The sequence below is a fragment of the Sorex fumeus genome, unplaced genomic scaffold (assembly GCF_029834395.1).
Source record: "Sorex fumeus unplaced genomic scaffold, SorFum_2.1 ptg000033l, whole genome shotgun sequence".
Lineage (NCBI taxonomy): Eukaryota > Metazoa > Chordata > Mammalia > Eulipotyphla > Soricidae > Sorex > Sorex fumeus.
Genome location: NW_026606090.1, coordinates 8,730,407 through 8,751,858, shown reverse-complemented (window position 1 = coordinate 8,751,858; position 21,452 = coordinate 8,730,407). Strand labels below are relative to the sequence as shown.

Genomic DNA, 21,452 nt, shown 5'->3' with positions numbered 1-21,452 from the left:
ACACATAGTCTGTCAATGTCCAACCTCAAGCGCGCGCGCGCGCGCGCACACACACGTACACACATACACGTGCACACACACGCACGTACACACATATGCACACACACGCGCGCGCGCACACACACACACACACATATACCCACCCACACATATGCACGCACGCAGGCGGGCACGCGGACACGCACGCGCGCGCGCGCGCTCTCCGCCTTTCACACCCGCGCCGCGGGCCCCGCCCCGCCCGCCGGCCCCGCCCCGCCCCGCTCGCCCGGCCCCGCCCGCCCCGCCCCGTGGCCGGGGGCGTGTCCGGCGCTGACAGGAGGGGCGGGGCGGGGCGGGCGGGTGGCCGGAGTCGGGCCGCGGGGCGCTGCGGCAGCGCCAGTTCCTCCGGCGGGTGCGGGTGACCCGGCTGAGCCCGCGGCCGCTGCTGGCGCTCGGTGCCGGGCCCGGCGCGGGATGTGCTCGGCCGGGGAGCCGCGCGGCGGCGGCGGCGGCGGGGGCGACGGCGGCGAGGAGCGCGACGAGGACGGGGACGCGCCGGCGGGGCGCGAGCGGGAGCCTGTGGCCGGCCGGCCGCGCCGGGGGCAGCGCGCGCCGGGGCCGCGCGAGCAGGTGAGCGGGGAGCGGCGGGCGCGGGGCCGCGCGGCTGGCTGGCGGGGCGTTCCCGAGCGCGGGGCCGAGGGCTCCCCGCGGGGGCCCTGGGCAGGTGAGCGGCCGGCCCGCCGGACTCTCGGGACTGGGCTCGGAAACGGCGGGCCGGGACTGGACTGGCCGGGCCGGTGGGGGGTGAGGGCGGTGGCTCTGGCGTCCCTGAGGGAAGGGGCACCCGGCCCGGCGCGACCCGGAGAGGGACAGGGACGCCTCGGAACGCTCCGAGTGTGCTCGCGGGGAGGCGGCACTGGGCGGGTGACACGTCGGCGCTCCTCGGACCCTGCGAGAAGTGCACGGGACAGAGAGGGACGGATTGAGACACTGTGTGCGTGTGCGCGCGCGCGTGTGTGTATGTGTGTGTGTGTGTGTGTGTGTGTGTGTGTGTGTGTGTGTAAGTGACTGGGCGGGGAGAGATTGAGAGAGGAAAAAAGGTTGAGAGAGGGAGGGAGAGAGCAGGTGAGAGAGATTGAGAGAAATTGAGAGAAGAAAGAGATTGAGAGATCGGAGAAGAGCGAGGAGAGCGAAGAGAGATTGAGAGAGACTGAGAGAGGAAAAAGATTGAGAGACTGAGAGAAATTGAGAGAGATTGAGAGAAATTGAGAGAGAAGATAGAGGGAGGGAGGGAAAGAGAGAGAGAAAGAGAGGGAGGGAAGGAGGGGGGAGAGCGCGCTGAGTGCAGGGCGAAAGCTCACCCTTAAAACCCTCGGAAAGCCCTGAAGCAAGCACTTGACGGGAGTGTGTCTCCGACTGCATCTTGGCGTCTCCTACAGCCTATCAGTGTTGGGACAGTCCCCCCGCCCCCCCACCCGGCCGTGTTGTCGCGTATCCCGAACTCTTTGTTCTTCACGACGTGCCTTCCTAAAGTGCAACTTCTTGCATTCCACACCGTGTCGAGGAGATCAGTGTAATCGGCCGCACAAAATAAGCCTTGGGCCACCTGCGGTTGTATCATTTTTCATCTTTATGATAGTTTCAGAGGTGATGGTGACTGAAGCAAATAACTGGTAGCTATTCTGATTCCTTTCTGATTCCTTTCCTGGTGTTTTTCCCAACTTAACTGTACCCTGACTGTAGTTAAAGGGCTTGGTTTCCGCTTACCATATGGCTGTTCAACTGGAAAAGTGGGGGAAACTGCAACACTAACTGCTGCGGGGCGTGGCCTGGAGGGCGGGGTTGTTGGGGGCTGCTTCGCAGCGATGGTCCCAAAGTAAATTTTCGAAATTTGAAGGGGGCACATAAAATACTTGATTTCATCGCCTGTGCCCTTGACATCATCGGTCCTAAGTAGTTCTAAGGGAAATTACTTTCATAGTAGAGAGGGAAGGTGGAAATAAAGGGAAGTATATATGCTCGCCAGCAGATACCACCTTAAAAAAGAATTTAAAAAAAATTCTTTTCATGGAAATTCATTTTCCTACATTCCGTTGAAAATGTTACTTAGTCAGAGATAAGTACAAGGGTAGGGCACTCACTTTGCATGCAGATGGCATCTCGTTTGGTCCCCCTGAGTATTGCAAGGAGCGCTTCCTGAGTGCAGAGCCATGAGTAAGCCCTAAGCATTCCCAGGTGTGGCCCAAAACAAACAGAAAAAATGTTACCGTGATATCATATTAATCATATAAATTATTTGCATACTCTAAGCCTAGATACAATTGAAAATTACACCACAGATATTTATTTCACGAAGCCAGTTTTTTTTTCCTATTCTTTGTTTGGGGTCCACACTCAGCAGTGCTCAGAGCTCAGTCCTTGCTCAATGCTCACGGTACACCCCAGGTGCTGCTCAATGCAGTGCTGAGACTTCAACTCCAGCTGCTTCCAAGGCAAATGCCTTGCCCACTGGACTCCAGCCCAAAGAAGCCAAATATTTTTAACTTAAAAAAGAAAAAAGGTACAACTCACTAGTTTAAGAAGCTGGCATTGGTGACAAATTATCCCTTGGGAATATTATAAAGGTTTGTTTTCTAGCTTTTGTTTTCCAGCCCTGCTTGATGAAAGTTTAGTGTTTCTCATGCACTGCCAATGCAGTGAGCTAGAGATAATGGAAGAGATATTTGAAGGGGAGCAAATGAAATTAAGCATATGACATATACTAAGGAGTCATTTTGTTTTGCTTCTCTTTAGGGAGACAGACAAGCGTTTTTTGTTTTAAAAACATACTGACTCCAAATCATGAGTGGAATATTTTTCAAAACTTGGTTCATGAACCAGTTATTTGGAACTTAAAGTGAATTCTTCCATAGAAAAAATGATATAAACAGAAACAGAACCAAAGCTAATTAGCTGGAAATGAGGCAGAGGCCATCTTCCTGCTGTCCTTTCTGCTTAGCATGATCATCCTGTGTTCCAGAGTCTTAGCAACCCTGTGGACGTTGAGAAAGAACTGGCAGCAACAGCAGGAGACTCGTCAGATCTGGTTCCAGTGCAGCAAAGGGGTGCCCCTGAGCTAATACCTCCAAGGCAACTGACTTGCATGCCTGGGGCTACTTTAAATAGTCTCTATCAGCCCCTACTTTTCTGTATTAAGATTCATTTCTATTTCCTTTCCACGGTGTTTTGCCTTTGAGATGAACCAGACTACTTCCTTCAGTGATTCCCTAGGTTAAGAAGCCCTCACATATATCCTTTCCATCGCTGCTCTTTTTTTCTCTGAAAGGCTCATGTCTATGATGGCTTTATATTTCCCTTCATTATACAAAACCTTTTTTTTTTTTTGATCCTCCCGTTGATCGTCGATTTGCTCGAGCGGGCCCAGTAACGTCTCCATTGGAGACTTTGTTGTTACTGTGTCTGGCATATCGAATACTCTCGGTAGCTTGCCGGGCTCTCCGAGAGGGGCGGTTATTATCATGATGCCCAATCAATGGCATCAGTATTGGGGTATCTATTTCATATAGTCCTGAAGCACTGCTACTAATACAGGTGTTTAAAATAAAACATCATCTGCATCGCTGGTGACAGTTTGTCAGCAGAGTAGACTCTATCCGAGAAAATTGAGATATTTTTGTCCTTTTAGTCCGAATCTGTCCAGGAAGGATAAATGACAAAGGAGGCCTAATTTAAACCAAATATTGTGGGAAATGAGGATTTGAAGGACTGGACCAAGTCCCCTAGATGCAGGAACTGTAAAGCTTGAGGTGGAAATCCTCAAAAAAGAACAATAAGCAAGGAATAAAGGCAAAACATCCAAGGAACAGAGAGGCAAGGAAAGCGTCTCTCCCCTGTATGTGAAATAACTGTGTGTGTGTGTGTGTGTATGTGTGTGTGTGTGTGTGTGTGAGAGAGAGAGAGAGAGAGAGAGAGAGAGAGAGAGAGAGAGAGAGAGAGAGAGAAGAGTGCACACTGGGTACGCTCATGACTGAATGCAGGTGCTTTATGTCAGCGTCTCTGCCTTGCTCTGCTAGATGGTTAAAAATCACCAGCCCTGAACTCACAGCATGAATTTCCAAGACGCTCCTACAAACCTGCAACATCTAGACGTCCCATTAGCCTTAGATTGACTTTTAGGATCAGATCTTTAGCTTTAAGGTTTTTATTATTATAAAATAATGTGTCACTGTCACTGTCCTCCCATTGTTCATCTATTTTCTCGAGCGGGCCCAGTAACGTCTCCATTGTGAGACTTCGTTGTTACTGTGTTTGGCATATCGAATACGTCATGGGTAGCTTGCCAGGCTTTGCCATGCGGGCCAGATACTCTCAGTAGCTTGCAGGGCTCTCGGAGAGGGGTGGAGGAATCGAACTCGGGTCGGCCATGTTGACTGTGTGCAAGGCAAACTCCCTAACCGCTGTGCTGTTGCTCCAGCCCAAAATAATGTGTACTCAATAAAATTAAAAACAAATAAAATAAAATAATGTGTACTTCAGAACATACTGAAACAGAACTAAAGAAGAAAAAGCATTTGAAATCCTTCTCCAAATAATGTTACTATAAAATCATTAAGAATTGGTACTACTATGTTAATGTATCCCTCTATACATATGTATATCCTCATACACAGAGATATAGTTTAACATGTCTTATATAATACTTGGGCTGGAGCGATAGCACAGCAGTAGGGCGTTTGCCTTGCACGCAGCCAGCATGGCCGACCCGAGTTCGATTCCTCCGCCCCTCTCGGAGAGCCCGGCAAGCTACCGAGAGTATCTCGCCCGCAGGCAGAGCCTGGCAAGCTCCCTGTGACGTATTCGATATGCCAAACACAGTAACAACAAAGTCTCCAATGGAGACGTTACTGGGCCCGCTCGAGCAAATCAATGAACAACGGGAGGACAGTGAAAATATCTGCTATATAATACTTGAATTTGATGTTATTTTCCATGTTAACAAAAGTTCCTTATAAAAAATATTCTTAGGGTTGCATGATCATTCTTTCCCCTAACACTGTTCATTTTAAGTTGCTTTAAACTTCCTTTTATAAATAATGAAAATATTTGATTGTAAGTCCTGATAGATCTTGGAAAAGATTCCTAGAAGTGGAAGAACTTGTGTTAGTGAGTCAGATTCTTTAAAGCTTCTTAAAACATCCTAAAGAACCTTGTCAAGGATAGTTGCTCAAATATACCCTCTGGCACTGGAATATTGGAAAGACAATTGGAACCAATCCATGACAGCAATGAAAAGTATAATTTAAAGATTAACCTTTGCCAATTCAGTGTTCAAAAATTATCTTCTTGTTATAATGTACTTCCAGAAAGTTTTATTAAACTATTAATATAATGTAGAATCTTTAAAATCACATTGACAAGTTTTTCTTTGGGCATTATAAGATATTAATCCCTATTTTATATTAATTATTTAACAGGACTGGGTAAATGTAATTTTTATGTTCTCTGGCCTCCACAATTAGAAAATCACCCTGGCAGGAAAGAGAGATGGAACAATTCAGTTTTTACATACATAAAAAATAACCCATGTTAAATATAGACTGTGATTGGTCTGAGATGAAACCAAAGCTTTTGTTCTCTAACTCCCAGATGAGACTCATAGTATGCCTATTGACCCAACTTTGAGTAGTAAAAGAAATAGAGGAAAGACAATTCAATCCACAGTATTCATCATACTTGTCCTTCAACATAGTAACAGTTATAAGGAAGTTACTTAATAATATATTTCCTTCAAAGGAAAGTGCAAGAAGCCAACAGCTGTTCTTCAGGCCAAGAAATTTGCTGTTTCTTGAACAAACTGGTATGAAAATAGAAGAGACTGTATTTATTTTTGGCTCTCCAAACATAAATCCAGTGTTTGTTTCCTACATACAAACAGTCCTCCTACATGATGAGAGAACCATCTCTGATAAATATGCTATCCTTTCTTAGACTGTGTAATGCAAAACTGGATATTGGAGAAATCAATTTCATTTCACATCTTTTAAAAGCAGTTTGTAGGGGCTGGAGCGATAGCACAGTGGGTAGGGCATTTGCCTTGCACGTAGCCAACATGGCCGACCCAGGTTCAATTTCCAGCATCCCATATGGTCCCCCGAGCACCGCCAGGAGTAATTCCTGAGTGCATAAGCCAGGAGTAACCCCTGAGCATAGCCGGGTGTGACCCAAAAAGAAAAAAAAAGGCAGTTTGTAGACTGAAGAGATACAAAAGTTAAAGGGACATATGTGATAATCTTCAGTACCTGTATTGCAAACAATAAAGCTCAAAGTGAGAGAGAGAGAGAGAGAGAGAGAGAGAGAGAGAGAGAGAGAGAGTGAAATGACACTTTCCTTGCATACAACAGATCTATTTGATCCCCAGCATCACATAGAGTTTCCTGAGTCTTTCAGGAATAATCCCTGAGCACAGAGCCAAGAGTAAGCCCTGAGCAGTGTGTCCCCCAAACAAAAAAACAAAATATATGTTAACTAAAGCAGTTTGCAAGCTAATCTGTAACAAGAGCCATGAGTTTAGATATACCCAGTCCTAAACTTAATTTCATCTGGTCATAGTTTGTTTATTAAAATAAACTTTCAGAATGGAACCTCTGAATTAGTTGTTCTTAACTGGCACCAATTTTGTTCACAAAGAACATTTAACAATGTCTAGAGATTTTTTTTATTGCTGTGACTATGGATTGTCATTGATAACTAGTAGGAAAGTTCCTGAAATGCTTTTTTTTTTAAATGTAGGAGTACTGCTATTTATTCAGCCACTGATTAGCTGATTGATTTGGGCATGAACTCCACCTTACTTTTTTTGATTTTTGATAGTTTTATTTATTTATTTTTCTTATATTTATTTTAAACATCCTGTAAGGAATAGAGTTTTCCTCTATAAGAAAGGACTATCTATGGGGCTGGAGTGATAGCACAGTGGGTAGGGTGTTTGCCTTGCACGTGACCGACCCGGGTTTGATTCCCAGCCTCTCATATGGTCCCCTGAGCACCACCAGGAGTAATTTCTGAGTGCAGAGCCAGGAGTAACCCCTGTGCATTGCTGGGTGTGACCCAAAAAGAAGAAAGAAAGAAAGAAAGAAAGAAAGAAAGAAAGAAAGAAAGAAAGAAAGAAAGAAAGAAAGAAAGAAAGAAAGAGAGAGAGAGAGAGAGGAAGGAAGGAAGGAAGGAAGGAAGGAAGAAAGAAAGAAAGAAAGAAAGAAAGAAAGAAAGAAAGAAAGAAAGGAAGGAAGGAAGGACTACATTATCCAGAATGTCAGTACTATTGAAGCTGAGAAACCCTACTCAAAATGCATCCAGATTTCAGAAGTTTGAATTGTAAAAATTACTTATTTTTTCTGGAAGTTTGCTTTCCAAACAAGTAGCATCCCAACTTAGCTTTTCAATAGCTCTTCCTCATCTGTACATTTCTCTCTCTTGTTCTCTCCCGAGTCCTTCTCTGGCACTCTTCCCTAACCTGATCTCGTTCCTAGCTTTCCTTATGAGTGTCTCATTCTCCCCTTTTGCTGTTCTTCCTCACACATTCCAGCCACTTCTCTTTCTCACCACACATCCCCTAATTAACTACTCTCCTCTGTAGAAGCTGAGCATTAGGGAACAATGAAAAAGTTTTGGAATATGACAGTTCTAACTTCGAATTCTGGCTTTGCTACCTCCTTTATTAGCCTTGTCATCCTAATTACTAAATCCCCCAGAGATACAGTTTCCTCACTGTGATCATTATAATGTTCTTTGCTTCTTAGAAATCTTATAAGGATCCACTGTCATTTTTATATACAAATAGAAGGCACTCAATGAATAGTCACCACCTGTTTTCCCTCTCATCTTTTCCTCTGATTCTCTTCTTATTCCTCTCAATTAACCACATCATAGAATAGTATTTTCAATACATGTACTTTTCGATTTACAGACTACATACTATTTACTGATTAAATAAAGATTTCCTAACCTAAACTCAAATAAGTGAAATGTTTCATATTTCTTTCTTAAAAATTAACCTGCCAACCTAAATTATGTTGCTTTTGTGTAGGCTTTCTGTTGATATTTTTTGTTGAAGTAGGACACTGATCCTTGATACGGAAAAGAATAACAATTCTACTCTGTATACATTATTCTCAACTCCCTATTTGAGAGAAATGCTAAAACAAGGTCAAAAGATAAGACTCAAAGAACAAAGACACTGGCCTTGCTCTGAGAGGCTTCAGTAGAAACTCACTATCTTTATTTGCACCTTCTCTATAAGACTTAACTCCCTATCTCTAATTTCTGTTTTCTCTGAAGTTAGTTTTATCTTACAGTAGCAACATTCAGAAACCTCAAAAGTACCTACAGAACATTACATGCATTTTTTGTTCCCATGTTGAGGGGGCAGTAGGGTGATTATTGATAAGAAGATAAAGAGTAGTTTCATTTGAATATAGAAACTAAATGTCTAATTTGAGTCAAACAATATTTAGTATCTTCTAATCTAATTCCCCTAACCCCCCTCCCCCCACCATTAACTATTTGTTTTCCATTTTATCTATTTGGCATCTCTGTTTATCGTAGTATAGAAAATGAAATGACTGGATTTATTGGTGCTGGTTTTCTTTTTTTGTAGGAGTACTGCTATTTATTCAGCCATTGATTAGCTGATTGAATTGAGCATGAACTCCACCTTAATTTTTTATTTATTTATTTTTCTTTTTATATTTATTTATTGAATCACTGTGGGAAAAGTTACTAAGCTTTCAGGTTTAAGTCTTGGTCATACAATGACCAAACACCTTTCCCTTCACTAGTACTCATTCTTCACCACCAAGAACCCCAGTATACACCCCCTCCCACCCCTCCAAATGCCTGTGAGGCAGATGATTTCTACTTAACGCTTCTCTACATTGATTACATTCATTATTTTGACAAAAGATTGGTGCTTTTTTTTATGGCAACAAATATAACTTGTCAAAGCTATATTAAAGCATTAAAGCTACATTAAAGAAAAAGCGTGGTATAAGTGTTTTGAACTTTATGTAAAGGCTAAAATGATTAATAATGCTTGATTAAATTTGATGTTAAGAAAATTAAATTTCTGACTATGAATGAGCCACAAAGGTAGAGTACATGCTTCACATGTATTTGGACTAGGTTTGATCCCTAGTACCAAAATCACAATAACAATAATAATAATAATAAATAAAATTTCCATTTGGAATTTCCTATATTCCCTTTAATTTTTATAACATCTGTTTGTGATTTTTTTTATTTACTCAAAATGATTTTTGAGTTTCTTTTTTAAATCTTCATTGATACTTGAATATATAAAAACTGTCTATAGAGGCTAGAAATCTAAGTCAGGTATCTAATCATATCAAGTGGCAAATTTTATCAGTCTCATTGAATTCAGAATCTTTAATTCCATAATTTTCAATAACAATATATGTCAAAGCCATTGAAATTCTATGTCTCTGTCTCTCTGTCTCTTTCTTTCTCAGTCTCAGCCTCAGTCTCTGTCTGTCTCTGTCTCTCTCTCCTTTTGGGTATTACGGTTTGCAATACAGATATTGAGAGGTTATCATGTTTGTTCCTTTACCTATTTTCAGTACAAAGTTCTTATCCTGAGTGATCATTTCCAACTCTCTTTGTCATAGAGGTCCCTTCTCTATTCCAACTGCCTTTTTCCCCAGCACTTTAGGCAGGCTTCCAACCATGAACCAATCTTTCTGGCCCTTGTTTCTACTGTCCTTAATACATAATCTCATATTATGTTTGTGTTTTTATATCCCACAAATGAGTCTAATCATCCTATGTCTATCCCTCTTCTCTGACTCATTTCACTCAGCACTATGTCCATCCATTTATAAGAAAACTTTATAACTTCATTTATCTTAGTAGCAGAGTATCCCGTTGTATAGATATACTATACTTTCTTTAACTAGTTTTTTTGTTCTCAGGAACTTAGGTTGTTTCCAGATTCTGGCTATTGTGAATCATGCTGCAATGAACATAGAAGTGCAGATGGCATTTCTGCTGTGGGTTTTCAGGCCTCCAGAGTATATTCCCAGAAGTTGTACTGTTGGGTCATATGGGAGCTCAATTTCTAGTTTTTTGAGGAATCTCCATATTGTTTTCCAAAAAAGGCTGGACCAGTTCACATTCCTACTAACAATCAAGAATATCTTTCTCCCAGTATCCATCCAGTAACAAGAGCATTGGTTGCTCTTGTTCTTTTTGGTGTGTGCCAGTTTCTGTTGTGTGAGGTGATATATCATTGTTGTTTTGATTTGCATCTCCCTGATGCTTAGTGATGCAGACATTTTTTTCATGTGTCTTTTGGCCATTTGTATCTCTTTGAGGAAGTTTTTGTTCATTTCTTCTTCCCATTTTAATGAGGTTGGATGTTTTTTTCTTGTAAAGTTCTACCAGAAGGTACTCAGTCTTATCACCAGAGACCGCATGGATGGATATATTTTAGGAAAAGTACAAAATGTAGACATTTTTAGCCTTCAGCTTTAATTAATCATATCCATTAGTACATGTACGCCTTTCTCTAATTTATTTAATTTTTTCATTACACAACCATGCTCTTTCTCTATAGTACATTTCTTTTAATATATTTGGGAGATATGACTGAAATTCTGTGTACCATTTTTTAAAATTTGCTGATTCCACTTGTGGATGTTTGCCTCTGTGATTTAAAATATTGACTCCTGCCAATTAAAAGGAAAATGAATATAAATTTTAATCCCTTTAGTTTATAATAATTTCGAACACTAATTTCAGAATCAGCAAGAGTCAAAGTGATAGTATAGCAGGTGGTGTGCTTGCCTTGCACGGAGCCAACCCGGGTCAGGAGTAATCTCTGAACACTGCCATGTGTGGTGTAAAATTCTTTTTAAAAAATAGCTTATAGGCAAATTGATTTTTACCTATTTACTGAAACAGTACTTTTTCCTTTATTGAGTCTTTGTAGATAAATGAGAAATAAATAGTAACTGAATGCTATAATTTTGCATTTAATTATAAATAAGTTATTAATATAACAAACATGTTATGAATTATATAATGTTCAGTATGGTTAGGTAAATTGCATAGTTAGCAAAATTTTATTTTTAACATTATCTTTGGGCTGGAGCGATAGCACAGTGGGTAGGGCATTTACCTTGCACACTGACCCAGGTTCTATTCTTCCGCCCCTCTCAGAGAGCCCAACAAGCTACCGAGACTATCCTGCCCGCACGGTAAAGCCTGGCAAGCTACCCGTGATATATTCAATATGCCAAAAACAATAACAAGTCTCAAATGGAGATGTTACTGGTGTCAGCTGGAGCTAATCAATGAACAGTGGGAGGACAGTGCTACAACATTATCTTTGCATATTTTATGGAAATGAAAACTGCAACTATATTATCCAAAGAGCAGGAAAACATATCCAACCTCACTAAAAATAAAAGAAATATAAATTCAAACTATTGGGGATGATTTTGTTTGTTCTTGGCCACACCTAATGGTGCTCAGGGCTGACTTCTGGCTCTGTGCTAAGGGATACCATATGGGGTGCCTGGGATTATACGCCAGTTGACCGTGTGCAAGGCAAGAGCCTTACCTACTGTACTATCACTCCAGCCTGAGGAATGATTTTTTTTTCTCAAAAAAAAAACTGCTTAAGAATAAAAAGATGAATGACACTAATTCAGAATAATTGAGAGGTATAACATCGATTAAGTCATTTCAGAGAGAAATCTGGTTATCAGTCAAATCTGGTATAATGAGTAGATACCATTATTGTCTGCACTTTAGAGATATTTTTAAAACTATAGCACAGGAAGGTTATGTAACCTATTGGAAGCACCGCAGTGGGTTGTGGAGTTGAGCTTCTAAACCATTTTAAAGTCTTAGTTCTAAATCACCAACTCCTATTGGACTATAAGAGCAATTTAGTAGATTATGGATGGGACGGAATAGAATAGTATAGAATAGGAATCATTCCAGTGTGTTACTCACATGGATTTGAGTTTCATTTTGTAGAAGTTTATGAAGAAAAAATTCAAAGCAGGAAGATAAGAGTGTTGATCTGAGGTAGTTTTGCTATTTTAAATGGCCATAGAAGGGCTCACTTAGCTGATACTTGAGCAGACACCTAAAAGAAGAATTACTTCCTTGGAAGTAGCTATTCTTTTATTTTGACTCTGCAGGAGGGCAGAGACAAATGTGACTCTTAGTCTTAGTAATTGTGGTAACATCTTTCCCCAGCCTGTAGTCTCTCTTTTTTCTCACTCATCTCCCCTTCTGATTCTTTATAATTCACTTATGATCTCTATAATTTTGACTGTAAGCAATTACTTTATGAAAAGATGATACAGTAAATTAAATCTGGACTTATTTCAGAAAATTTTATCCTCTAAAAAGATGAAATATCTGTGAGAAGTATTATACAATCACAGCCTACAGTGAATTTATTTAAATAGTGTACTTTCTTTTGAATACCTTGTTTAGTTGCTTGCACTAAGAAATTTAGAGTTTACAGTGCAATTTATTGGAAAAAGCTCAGAATTTATAGTTCGAAGTCTCTGGAGTTCAAATCCTGGCTAGTTGCCTGAATGGGGCGGGGGAGGGGGGTCACTCTAGAGTCTAATAACATCCAGTTTATGACTTTGTTTATGAGGAACAGAGGCTTGAAATTTTGTATTTGTATTGAGCAAATAGCTGGTAAGCAAATTTACATGGGATAAAAATTCATTTCAAAATGGAGTGAATCAGTAAAAATAAGAAAAGGGAATGAAATGACGACAACAGAGTGTTTTTTTCAGAAGAGATTAAAAATAAAATGTGAATTTTCAGCATGTAATACATTTAGGCTTTAATAAGTAATAAAATTTTTCAGCATATAATACATTTAAGCTTTAATAGTACTGGGATCTCCATCAAGTTAGAGTATAGAATAGAAGGAGAAGATGACTCCAGATAAGAATCTGAGGAATTCTAGCAATATCAGAGGCAAGTAAGCAAGCAAAAGTATATTCAAAAGGAAAAGGGAGGTGAAGACATCTAGAATAACTAGCAGGTCTCTGCTTGCACTTCTTGATTGTTCTGTACACTAAAATGAAGGACCAGGAGGAAAAGGAATTTTAGGGCTGGTGATTATGAGTCTGATACAGGTGTTGAGTTTTGATTTTACTATGAAGTGTCTAGGCAGATACATTAAATAAACAAGTTGAGAAATCGGAATAGTTGCATGGATGTAAAAGTCATAAACAGATAATTAAACTAGGAAAAATATTTTTTATAAACGTGTGTGCCATTTGAATTAGTTCAGTAACAGAGACCTAGCACTGTTTTGATATGGTTATTTGAACATAGTTTATCATTATGTATTAAAAGCTGAATGGTTTGTTTAATGTATTCCATAGCACTTAACCTTGATCATCGTAGGCATTTAATTCTTATTTATGAAATTAAGCTAAACTGACTAAAGATCTTCTTTTGCAAGTCAGACTATTCTCTGAGTCAAGGATTGCAAGTTAGTGGAGATCAGTAGTAAAAGATTAGTGCCACTCAGGAAGGATGTGACACTCACCAAGAAGCAGAGTGCGGTTTCCTGAAAGTAAGCAGTTGTCAGCCTTAGCAGATCAGTCAGGACTGTGCACACTTGCCACAAGATTCATCTTGTATAAAAGGAAGGTGTAAAAAAAGTTGAGAGGAAAGGACCATACTTAAGAATGCAACTACTCACTTTATTACTCACTTTAATAAGCAGAGAGCTTATAGTCTTTTACATTATCTACATTCACCTACAACTGTCACTGTCACTATCCTCCTATTGTTCATCAATTTGCTTGAGCGAGTCCAGTAACATCTCATTGTGACAATTGTTACTGTGTTTGGTATATCAATACATCACGGGTAGCTTGCCAGGCTTTGCCGTGCAGGCAAGATACTCTCCGTAGCTTGCCGGGCTCTCCGAGAGGGGTGGAGGAATTGAACTCGGGTGGGCCATGTTGGCTGCTTGCAAGGCAAATGCCCTACCCGCTGTGCTATCGCTCCAGCCCCACCTAAAACTAAAACAAATATACTTCATTTATGAAATAAGATAGGCTGGAGAGATAGATAGTACAGAGAGTTAGGCACTTGCCTTGCATGCAGTCATCCAGGTTTGGTCCCTGGTACAACATATGACCCTCAGAGCACTGTCAGTAGTGATCCTTGAGTGCAGAGCCAGGAGTAAGCCCTGAGCACAGCTGGATATGGCCCACAAAACAAAAAGATAAAAAATAAGATCATACACACAAAGAAATTCTTTGAAAAGACAGTTATTAGAGCTGGAAGATCCCCTTCTCTCAGCGGCTGAAACTACTTGACAAGCACAACATTCTGAGTTCAAATTACAGTGCCACCATGTGAGCTGTGGTCATGAAGACAGTCTTTCTGCAATCCCCAGCAAGAAGGACCAGGGAATAGTTCAGTAGCATAGGAAATGTCAGGGGTAAGTAAGTATGCAACCAGGAGCATACTCTCCATGGCCACAAATGTGCCAAGGCTGACTATTCCATAGTCTGGGGTCCCAGGTGAGGCAGGAGCAAAAAAGGGAAAACAATCTAAAATCTTTCCAAATCAGCCTAAGGGCATACCGCAAATAAAGGAGATATTCATACAAGAACATTAATGTACCTTGGTAAGAACCATTACTATTTTAGCATTGGCGCTCCAAACCAATTCATCACCTGGGGTTAGAGAAGTACCAACCCCTGCATCAATAACCAACAACATGAGGTTCACTGTCTAACTCCTAATCTGGGGCAACAGCTTCACCCCAGAGGGGATAATCTCTGCTGTTTCTCATTTCTTCCCTCTGCCATGCTCCCTCCTCTTTGCTGCATGCTACAGGAAACTCTGTTCCAGGTTGATGGAGTATCTCTGCCCCCAAGCAGCCCCCATGCCAGGTACAGAAAGTTGAGAACACCATGGCTCAATTCTCTTGCCTCACCTCTCCAAGGGAGATTCTACACCAGGAGAGGCAGGCCAAGACCAAGAGCTGACTCCCTGCACCGAATGCCTACCTGAGAGCAGAGGCATCTCCTGGGAATAGGGCCCCTGCCCCCACTCAGTGCACTTCTCTAGGAATTCTGCCCAGTGGGGAGGCAGGCCTTGAGGGTAAAGATTGGCTTCATAGATCTGACTGAGAGGACTAATTTTAAAATTAGATAAATATTATAAATGTCTATTCAAGGGGGGCAGAGCTAATACAGCTTGCCTTGCATGTGGATGACCCTGGTTTGATCCCCAGCACCACATACGGTCCCCTGAGCACCACCAGGAGTGTAATCCCTGAGCACAGAATCAGGAGTAAGGCCTAAGTACCCTGGGTGTGGCTCAGAACCCAAACAAAACAAAAAGCATCTTTACTTGCTGTGATTTACAGAGCTTTTCATAACAGTATCAGTCATTTAATGTTCTGTCTCTAAACCCACCACTAGTGTCAGCGTCTCTCTACTAATGACCCAAGTTTCCCACCTTTTTCCCATCCCGCCAAGAACTGATATTTTTAAAAGAAGTGGAGAGTCCCCATGCTAAAGGTTGTTGTTAAAGCAGTACAGAGCTTGGTGAAGAGTAGCCAAGAAGACGCTGGGAGCTCCATAACACAGCAAAACCAGAGTAGCTCACTCCGGGTTAAATTCCCAGCACTCCATATGGTCCCTCAAGCACTGCTAGGAGGGAGGGAGGGAGGGAAGGAGAGAAGGAGGAAGAGAGGGAGATAGAGGGCAAGGGTTGAGAGGAAGGGAAGGGAAGGGAAGGAGAAAGAGAAGGGTAGAAAGGGAGGGAGGAATGAACCCAAGCTGCTGAGAGTCCACTGGAATCTAGTGGACTACAAAAGGAAGGACGTGTGCATCTGCCAGACAGCGCCACTCAGGAGCAGTTAGAAACAGATGTGGGGCAGACATGAACCCTTTCTCCAGACTGCACATGGACCCATGAGCACAAAGCAGAACTCTCACAGAACCCAGGGGCTGAAACAGCCAGCATACACACACACAGTCAACATAAGTGGCTCTGACCCAGTGACAACTCCCAGGACGCAAGACTAAAACAATCTTCCTGGGTGGTCTTGAGAATAGTATGCATGTCCAAGACTTTGCTCTGAGCAGTCATAGTGGGAATCCCTAAGCTCTAGGCCCTGCTGAATGTGGGTCAAACAAGTAAACTCCCAAACCTCTGACAGGCGACAGATACAGCACATGGCAGAGAAAAAAATCAAACTGGCTCAGGGGACCAAAGCACCTTAAGCAATAAAGAGCCAATGCTAACCCAAGGCCATCCTTAAAATTAAAAATGAAAACGAGGGACAAACTCTGAGTAGAGGCATCAGAGCCTGTGCATTTCCAGGAAAAGCATTTTGTAGAATTAGTCCAGCCACGTCACTAAATAAAGCAGGCAAACAGCAGCAGCAACTGCTCCCCAGGGTGAGAGAGGGGATTCAGCAGGCAGTGCTGCAAAAATATATAAATATAATACCTAAAGTGTCCTGTTAATGAAGGAGAGGGAGTTTTTATTTTTATTTTTAGTTACCAACAAAAAAAAATAGGAGATATAGACATGGGAACATATGGCTCATAAATTCAGATGGGGTTAGGTGTTCTTATCAGACAAAAAGACATCAAGACAGCTATTATAAGTACATTTAAAGAACTGAAGGTTGGGACTGGAGCAATGGCACAGCAGGTAGGGCGTTTGCCTTGCACGTGGGCAACCCGGGTTCGATTCCCAGCATCCCATGTGGTCCCCCAAGCACTGCCAGGAGTGATTCCTGAGTGCAAAGCCAGGAGTAGTCCCTGAGCTTTGCTGGGTGTGACTCCCCCACAAAAATAAATAAATAAATAAATAATAATAAAGAACTGAAGGAAGCCATGATTAAAGAATAAAGAGAATATATATCAGGGCCAGAGTAATAGTACAGTGGGCAGGGCGTTTGCCTTGCACATGGCCAACCTGGGTTCAATCCCCAGCATCCTATATGGTCCTGAGCGGCGCAAGGTGTAATTCCTAAATACAGAACCAGGAGTAACCCCTGAGCGTCACTGGGCATGGCACCAAAACAAAAAAATAAGTAAATAAATTTTTTTTTAAAAAGGAACATATCATCAAATAGAGATAACAAGAAAGTATTTAAGAAGTTAAATGGAAATTCTGGAATTGAAAAGTACAGTAATCCAAATGAAAATCATTTGAGCTGACAGAAAAATAAAAGGTAAAAGATAGACTAATAGATAACCTATGCAATCTGTAGAAGGCGGGGGAAGAGGAATGGAGAAAATAAAGAGAGCCCAAGAAATTGTGGGATGAAAGTAAGCACACCAGCATCATGGGAACATCAGGAGTGGAAAGAAGAATAGTCTGATGATTGAAATGTTTTCAAATATAATGAAAAGCATTTAGAGCTGAGCATCCGAGAAATTTGATGAAATCTAAGTGGGATAAATACAAAGCAATCTATACCCTGACACAGCAGTCAAAATGTTGAAATAAAACAAGAAAAAGAAAAATCTTGAAATCTGCAAGGGAAAAACAAATCCAAGGGGAACACCCATAAGGTTCATTCTTAAATTCCCATCAGAAATATAGGAAGTCAGAAAAAAATGAAGCCACACAAAGTGCTACAAATGAAAAGTTGATAGTGATCTCATACTCATCAAAGTATCTTTAAAAGGAAGATGAGTTTTCATTTCCATATTTAAAAAACTGATAATTTATTGAGATCTATGAAAATAATTTAGAAGGGTGAAAACACATGATGCAAATAGCACACTGAATTCAGGCCAGAAGGGGAAACATAAGCAATGCCAGTTCAGTTCCTGGCACATATGATGCCCCAAGCACTACCAGGAGTGACCCCTGAGCACAGTCAGAAGTAAGCTCTGAGCACTGTCTGGGGAAAAAAAAAACAGTAAATGCATAGAACAGTATGTATATAACTATATTGCTGTGCCTGTACTTGAACATATATTTAATAATATTGGCACAGAAGAGGTCATTATTGGAAATGACATAAAATAGCAACGAAAAATTCATAGAAGGGATCACAGGAACCAGAAAGGAAAGTATTGGGAAGACATTATAAACCAAAGAAAAGATAGGTCTTCTTTCAAGATACTTCCTCATAATTGTTTCTGACTAGAAATCGGTACCATTTTTCTGCACACATAAGTCTACTTAGAAGGAAAAAGGGCATGATTTAGAAAAACTGTGTGTATGCGTGTGTGTATTCCAGGGAGGAAGATACAAGCTAAAATAAACCCTTGAATAATTACAGTTTATGTTTTTATGAGATGCTGTGGTTAATGCAATAATGAAAATGTTATTTGGGGATTTAGTATTTTAATTAATTTATAAAGAACTCTTTGTTAGTGTTCTTCACAAATGATTTCCCTGGAATACAGTAATTTGGAACTTTACTAATTTTGGTTCAGTTACGTCTTACCTCATTTCAATACAAAAGCATTAATTAACCATAGAGAGAACATTTCTCTTACATTTAAGAGGCCCTCCTTGCCTTGGTCTCAAGTTTTCTATATTAGATAAAAATTTAAGTTTTGATCTTTTAAGCCTTCAGCTCATACTTTATGACATAGGAGATTAAAAATGGAAATTAAGATGCAGAGACAGCACAGAGGTTAAGGAACATAGCTTGCACCCAAATCAATCTCAGGCACCACATAATTCCCCAAATGTTGTAGGTATGGCTCTTAAAGCACCCTAAGTACTGCTGGGAACCATAGAACCCAAGCATCACCACCTCCTCAGGCCCTGGCATTGAACCACCAACTAAGTTGGCTAAGAATTTCCAATAGTGTCCCCAGGCCCTCTGGGTACCAAATGGTAGACCAAAAACAACAACAACTACAAAATTTTAATAATAATGAATAAAAATTGAAATAGTATTCCCTAGGGGCAGGAGCGATAGCACAGCGGGTAGGGCATTTGCCTTGCACGCAACCAACACGGCCAACACAGGTTCGATTCCCAGCATCCCATGTGGTCCCCTGAGCACCGCCAGGAGTGATTCCTGAGTGCATGTGCATGAGCCAGGAGTAACCCCTGAGCATCGCCGGGTGTGACCCAAAAAGCAAAAAAAAAAAAAAAAAAAAAAAAAAAGAAATAGTATTCCCTAACTTTGTATAGTGCCAGAGCTGTGAAATGTCTCAAGTTCAATCATTCAGAATCAAAATTCTTTCATAAACTTCTTACTCTCTGTATATCCATGTACACAAGCTGTCTCAGACTCATCAAATACTTTTCTCATAAGTGTTATTTTTAAATCAGATAATATCAGAAACAAACATACAAAGTTTAATACAGATTTTTTTTATTAGTGAAACACTATGAGGTACAGTTGTAGACTTACAAACTTTCGTGCTTGGGTTTCAGTTATACAATAATCGAATACTCATCCCTCCACCAATGCCCATTCTCTACCACCAATGATTCTCGTAGCCCTCCCACCCTCACCCCCACCTCTGTGGCAGGGCATTCGCTTTTGCTCACTCTTTCCTTCAGGGTTTTGTAGTTTGCAATAGAGGTATTGAGTTTATACAGATTTTTATTGCCTTCAAACTTGCATGAGAATGGAGGATGCAGAGACCAGGGGATGTGACTAAATAGAGCTCATTTAGGGGCAGAGAGTAGGCTTGAATTAGTGACAGGTTTCATAGAAACTTCTAGATAGAAGTGCCTAAAATATGGCTGGCATATTTTAGAAGAGTATAAAAGTTAAGGGAGGGGGGGACAATTTTTGGGTTTTTTTGCAACTTACAGGTTAATGAGGAATATTACAAAAGAGAGTCTAATTTGAATGACATGAATCAAATAATCACATAAACAAAATCCAAAATGCATCTGTGGTAAGAATTGACTATTTGGTATACTAAGAGCATTTAATAAGGAGAATTCTGTGGGGAGAGGACAGGATAGGTTTCCTTAAGCTCTGAAGAATAAATAGGAGTTAGTAGATGAAAAAGAAGAGGGAGAGATCTCAAAGGATATGAGTAGTTTGCAAAAGCCCCAAAGTTAGATCCACAAGAGCTGCATCCCCAATGCACATAGACCTCCAAGCACTGCCAAGTGTGGCCTTGGTGGCTCCTGGGTATGAAGTAATGTGGTCCTTGTGGCCCCCAGTACCACTGGCCCAAGATTGCACTGCATCAGCCCAGCCATCATGCCCAGACTGTGAGATCAGCATGACCAGACAAATGTAGCTGGAAATGACCCTTGGGCCCCAAATATTGCATTGAGTTAAAGAAAGCAAGTAAGTTTTAAAGAGTCAAATTAGGATAATAAGGTTAAAAGTAGAGAAAGTGAAGGAGGGGGGAGGAAAATGTGAGATGAGGATAAAATGAGGATGAGTGAGATAGAAAGGATCAGGTAATTTGAGAGATATTTAGGATCTAGTGTTAAAAAATCAATAGGAATTAATACGTGTACATAGGAAGTGAGGGGAAAAGTGTTGCCAATTGTTCCTCAGTTTCTGACTTGTAGAAATTATTGCTGGATTTTATTACTGAGAATCTGTTTATTGAAGACAGGTCTTAAGCAGGAAAATCATGGTTTTTGGCTTAGTTGTACAGACTGTTGAAGTATATTCATGATATTCAAGTGTAAAAAGTAAAGTAAAGTAAAGGCCCTCCCATTGATCATCGATTTACTCGAGTGGGCCCAGTAACGTCTCCATTGGAGACTTTGTTGTTACTGTGTCTGGCATATCGAATACTCTCAGTAGCTTGCCGGGCAATCCGAGAGGGGCGGAGGAATCAAACTCGGGTCGGCCATGTTGGCTGCGTGCAAGGCAGACGCCCTACCCGCTGTGCTATCGCTCCAGCAATGTCAAAAGTACTTTAATGTATGGTTCTATGCATAGAAGAAAGATCTGAGATTGATATGGTCGTGAATAATTTATTGGTGGTAATTGAACTGTAAGATTGAGATGAACTTATTTGGGAAGAGAGATTAGAGTAAAAAGAGATGGAAGTGTAGGCCCCAAGGTTGAGAAACAATAGTTAATAACTGGGTTCATGATGATGAACCCAGAGGAGATGGACAGGTATAGCCAAAGGGATTTAAAAACAAAAACCAGGACAAGGTAATCCCACAAAACTAAAGAAAAAAAATCATCATCACGAATACTGTTTAGATGTTGAATAAAGCAAGAATTGAAAAAAATGCATATTTGTTTTATTGACAGGAAAATTCCTGATAACCCTTACAAGAGCTGTTTGGTGGTAAGATTTGGACAGAAGCCAGACTGGAATGAATAGTTTGAGATATGAATGCAAGATTGCTGGGAGCACTCTTCATGGGTCTCTTGCACCAAGAGCTTTTGTTCAAGACTGTTTTTGTAAGGATGTATATTAAGTAAATAATAAACTTAGTGTCTTCTCTTGAGCAAAGGGCAGATT

General features: G+C 41.0%; 1 protein-coding gene across 1 annotated transcript in view; it reads left to right on the top strand.

The window, feature by feature from the left end:
* Positions 1-383: 383 nt before the first annotated feature.
* FAM241A (family with sequence similarity 241 member A) overlaps positions 384-21,452 on the top strand; it is a 40,146-nt gene continuing 19,077 nt past the window's right edge. Inside the window, exon 1 of the mRNA XM_056116757.1 lies at positions 384-609. Coding sequence (XP_055972732.1) covers positions 454-609 — 156 coding nt within the window. The 5' untranslated portion in view covers positions 384-453. The remainder of the gene's footprint in view (positions 610-21,452) is intronic.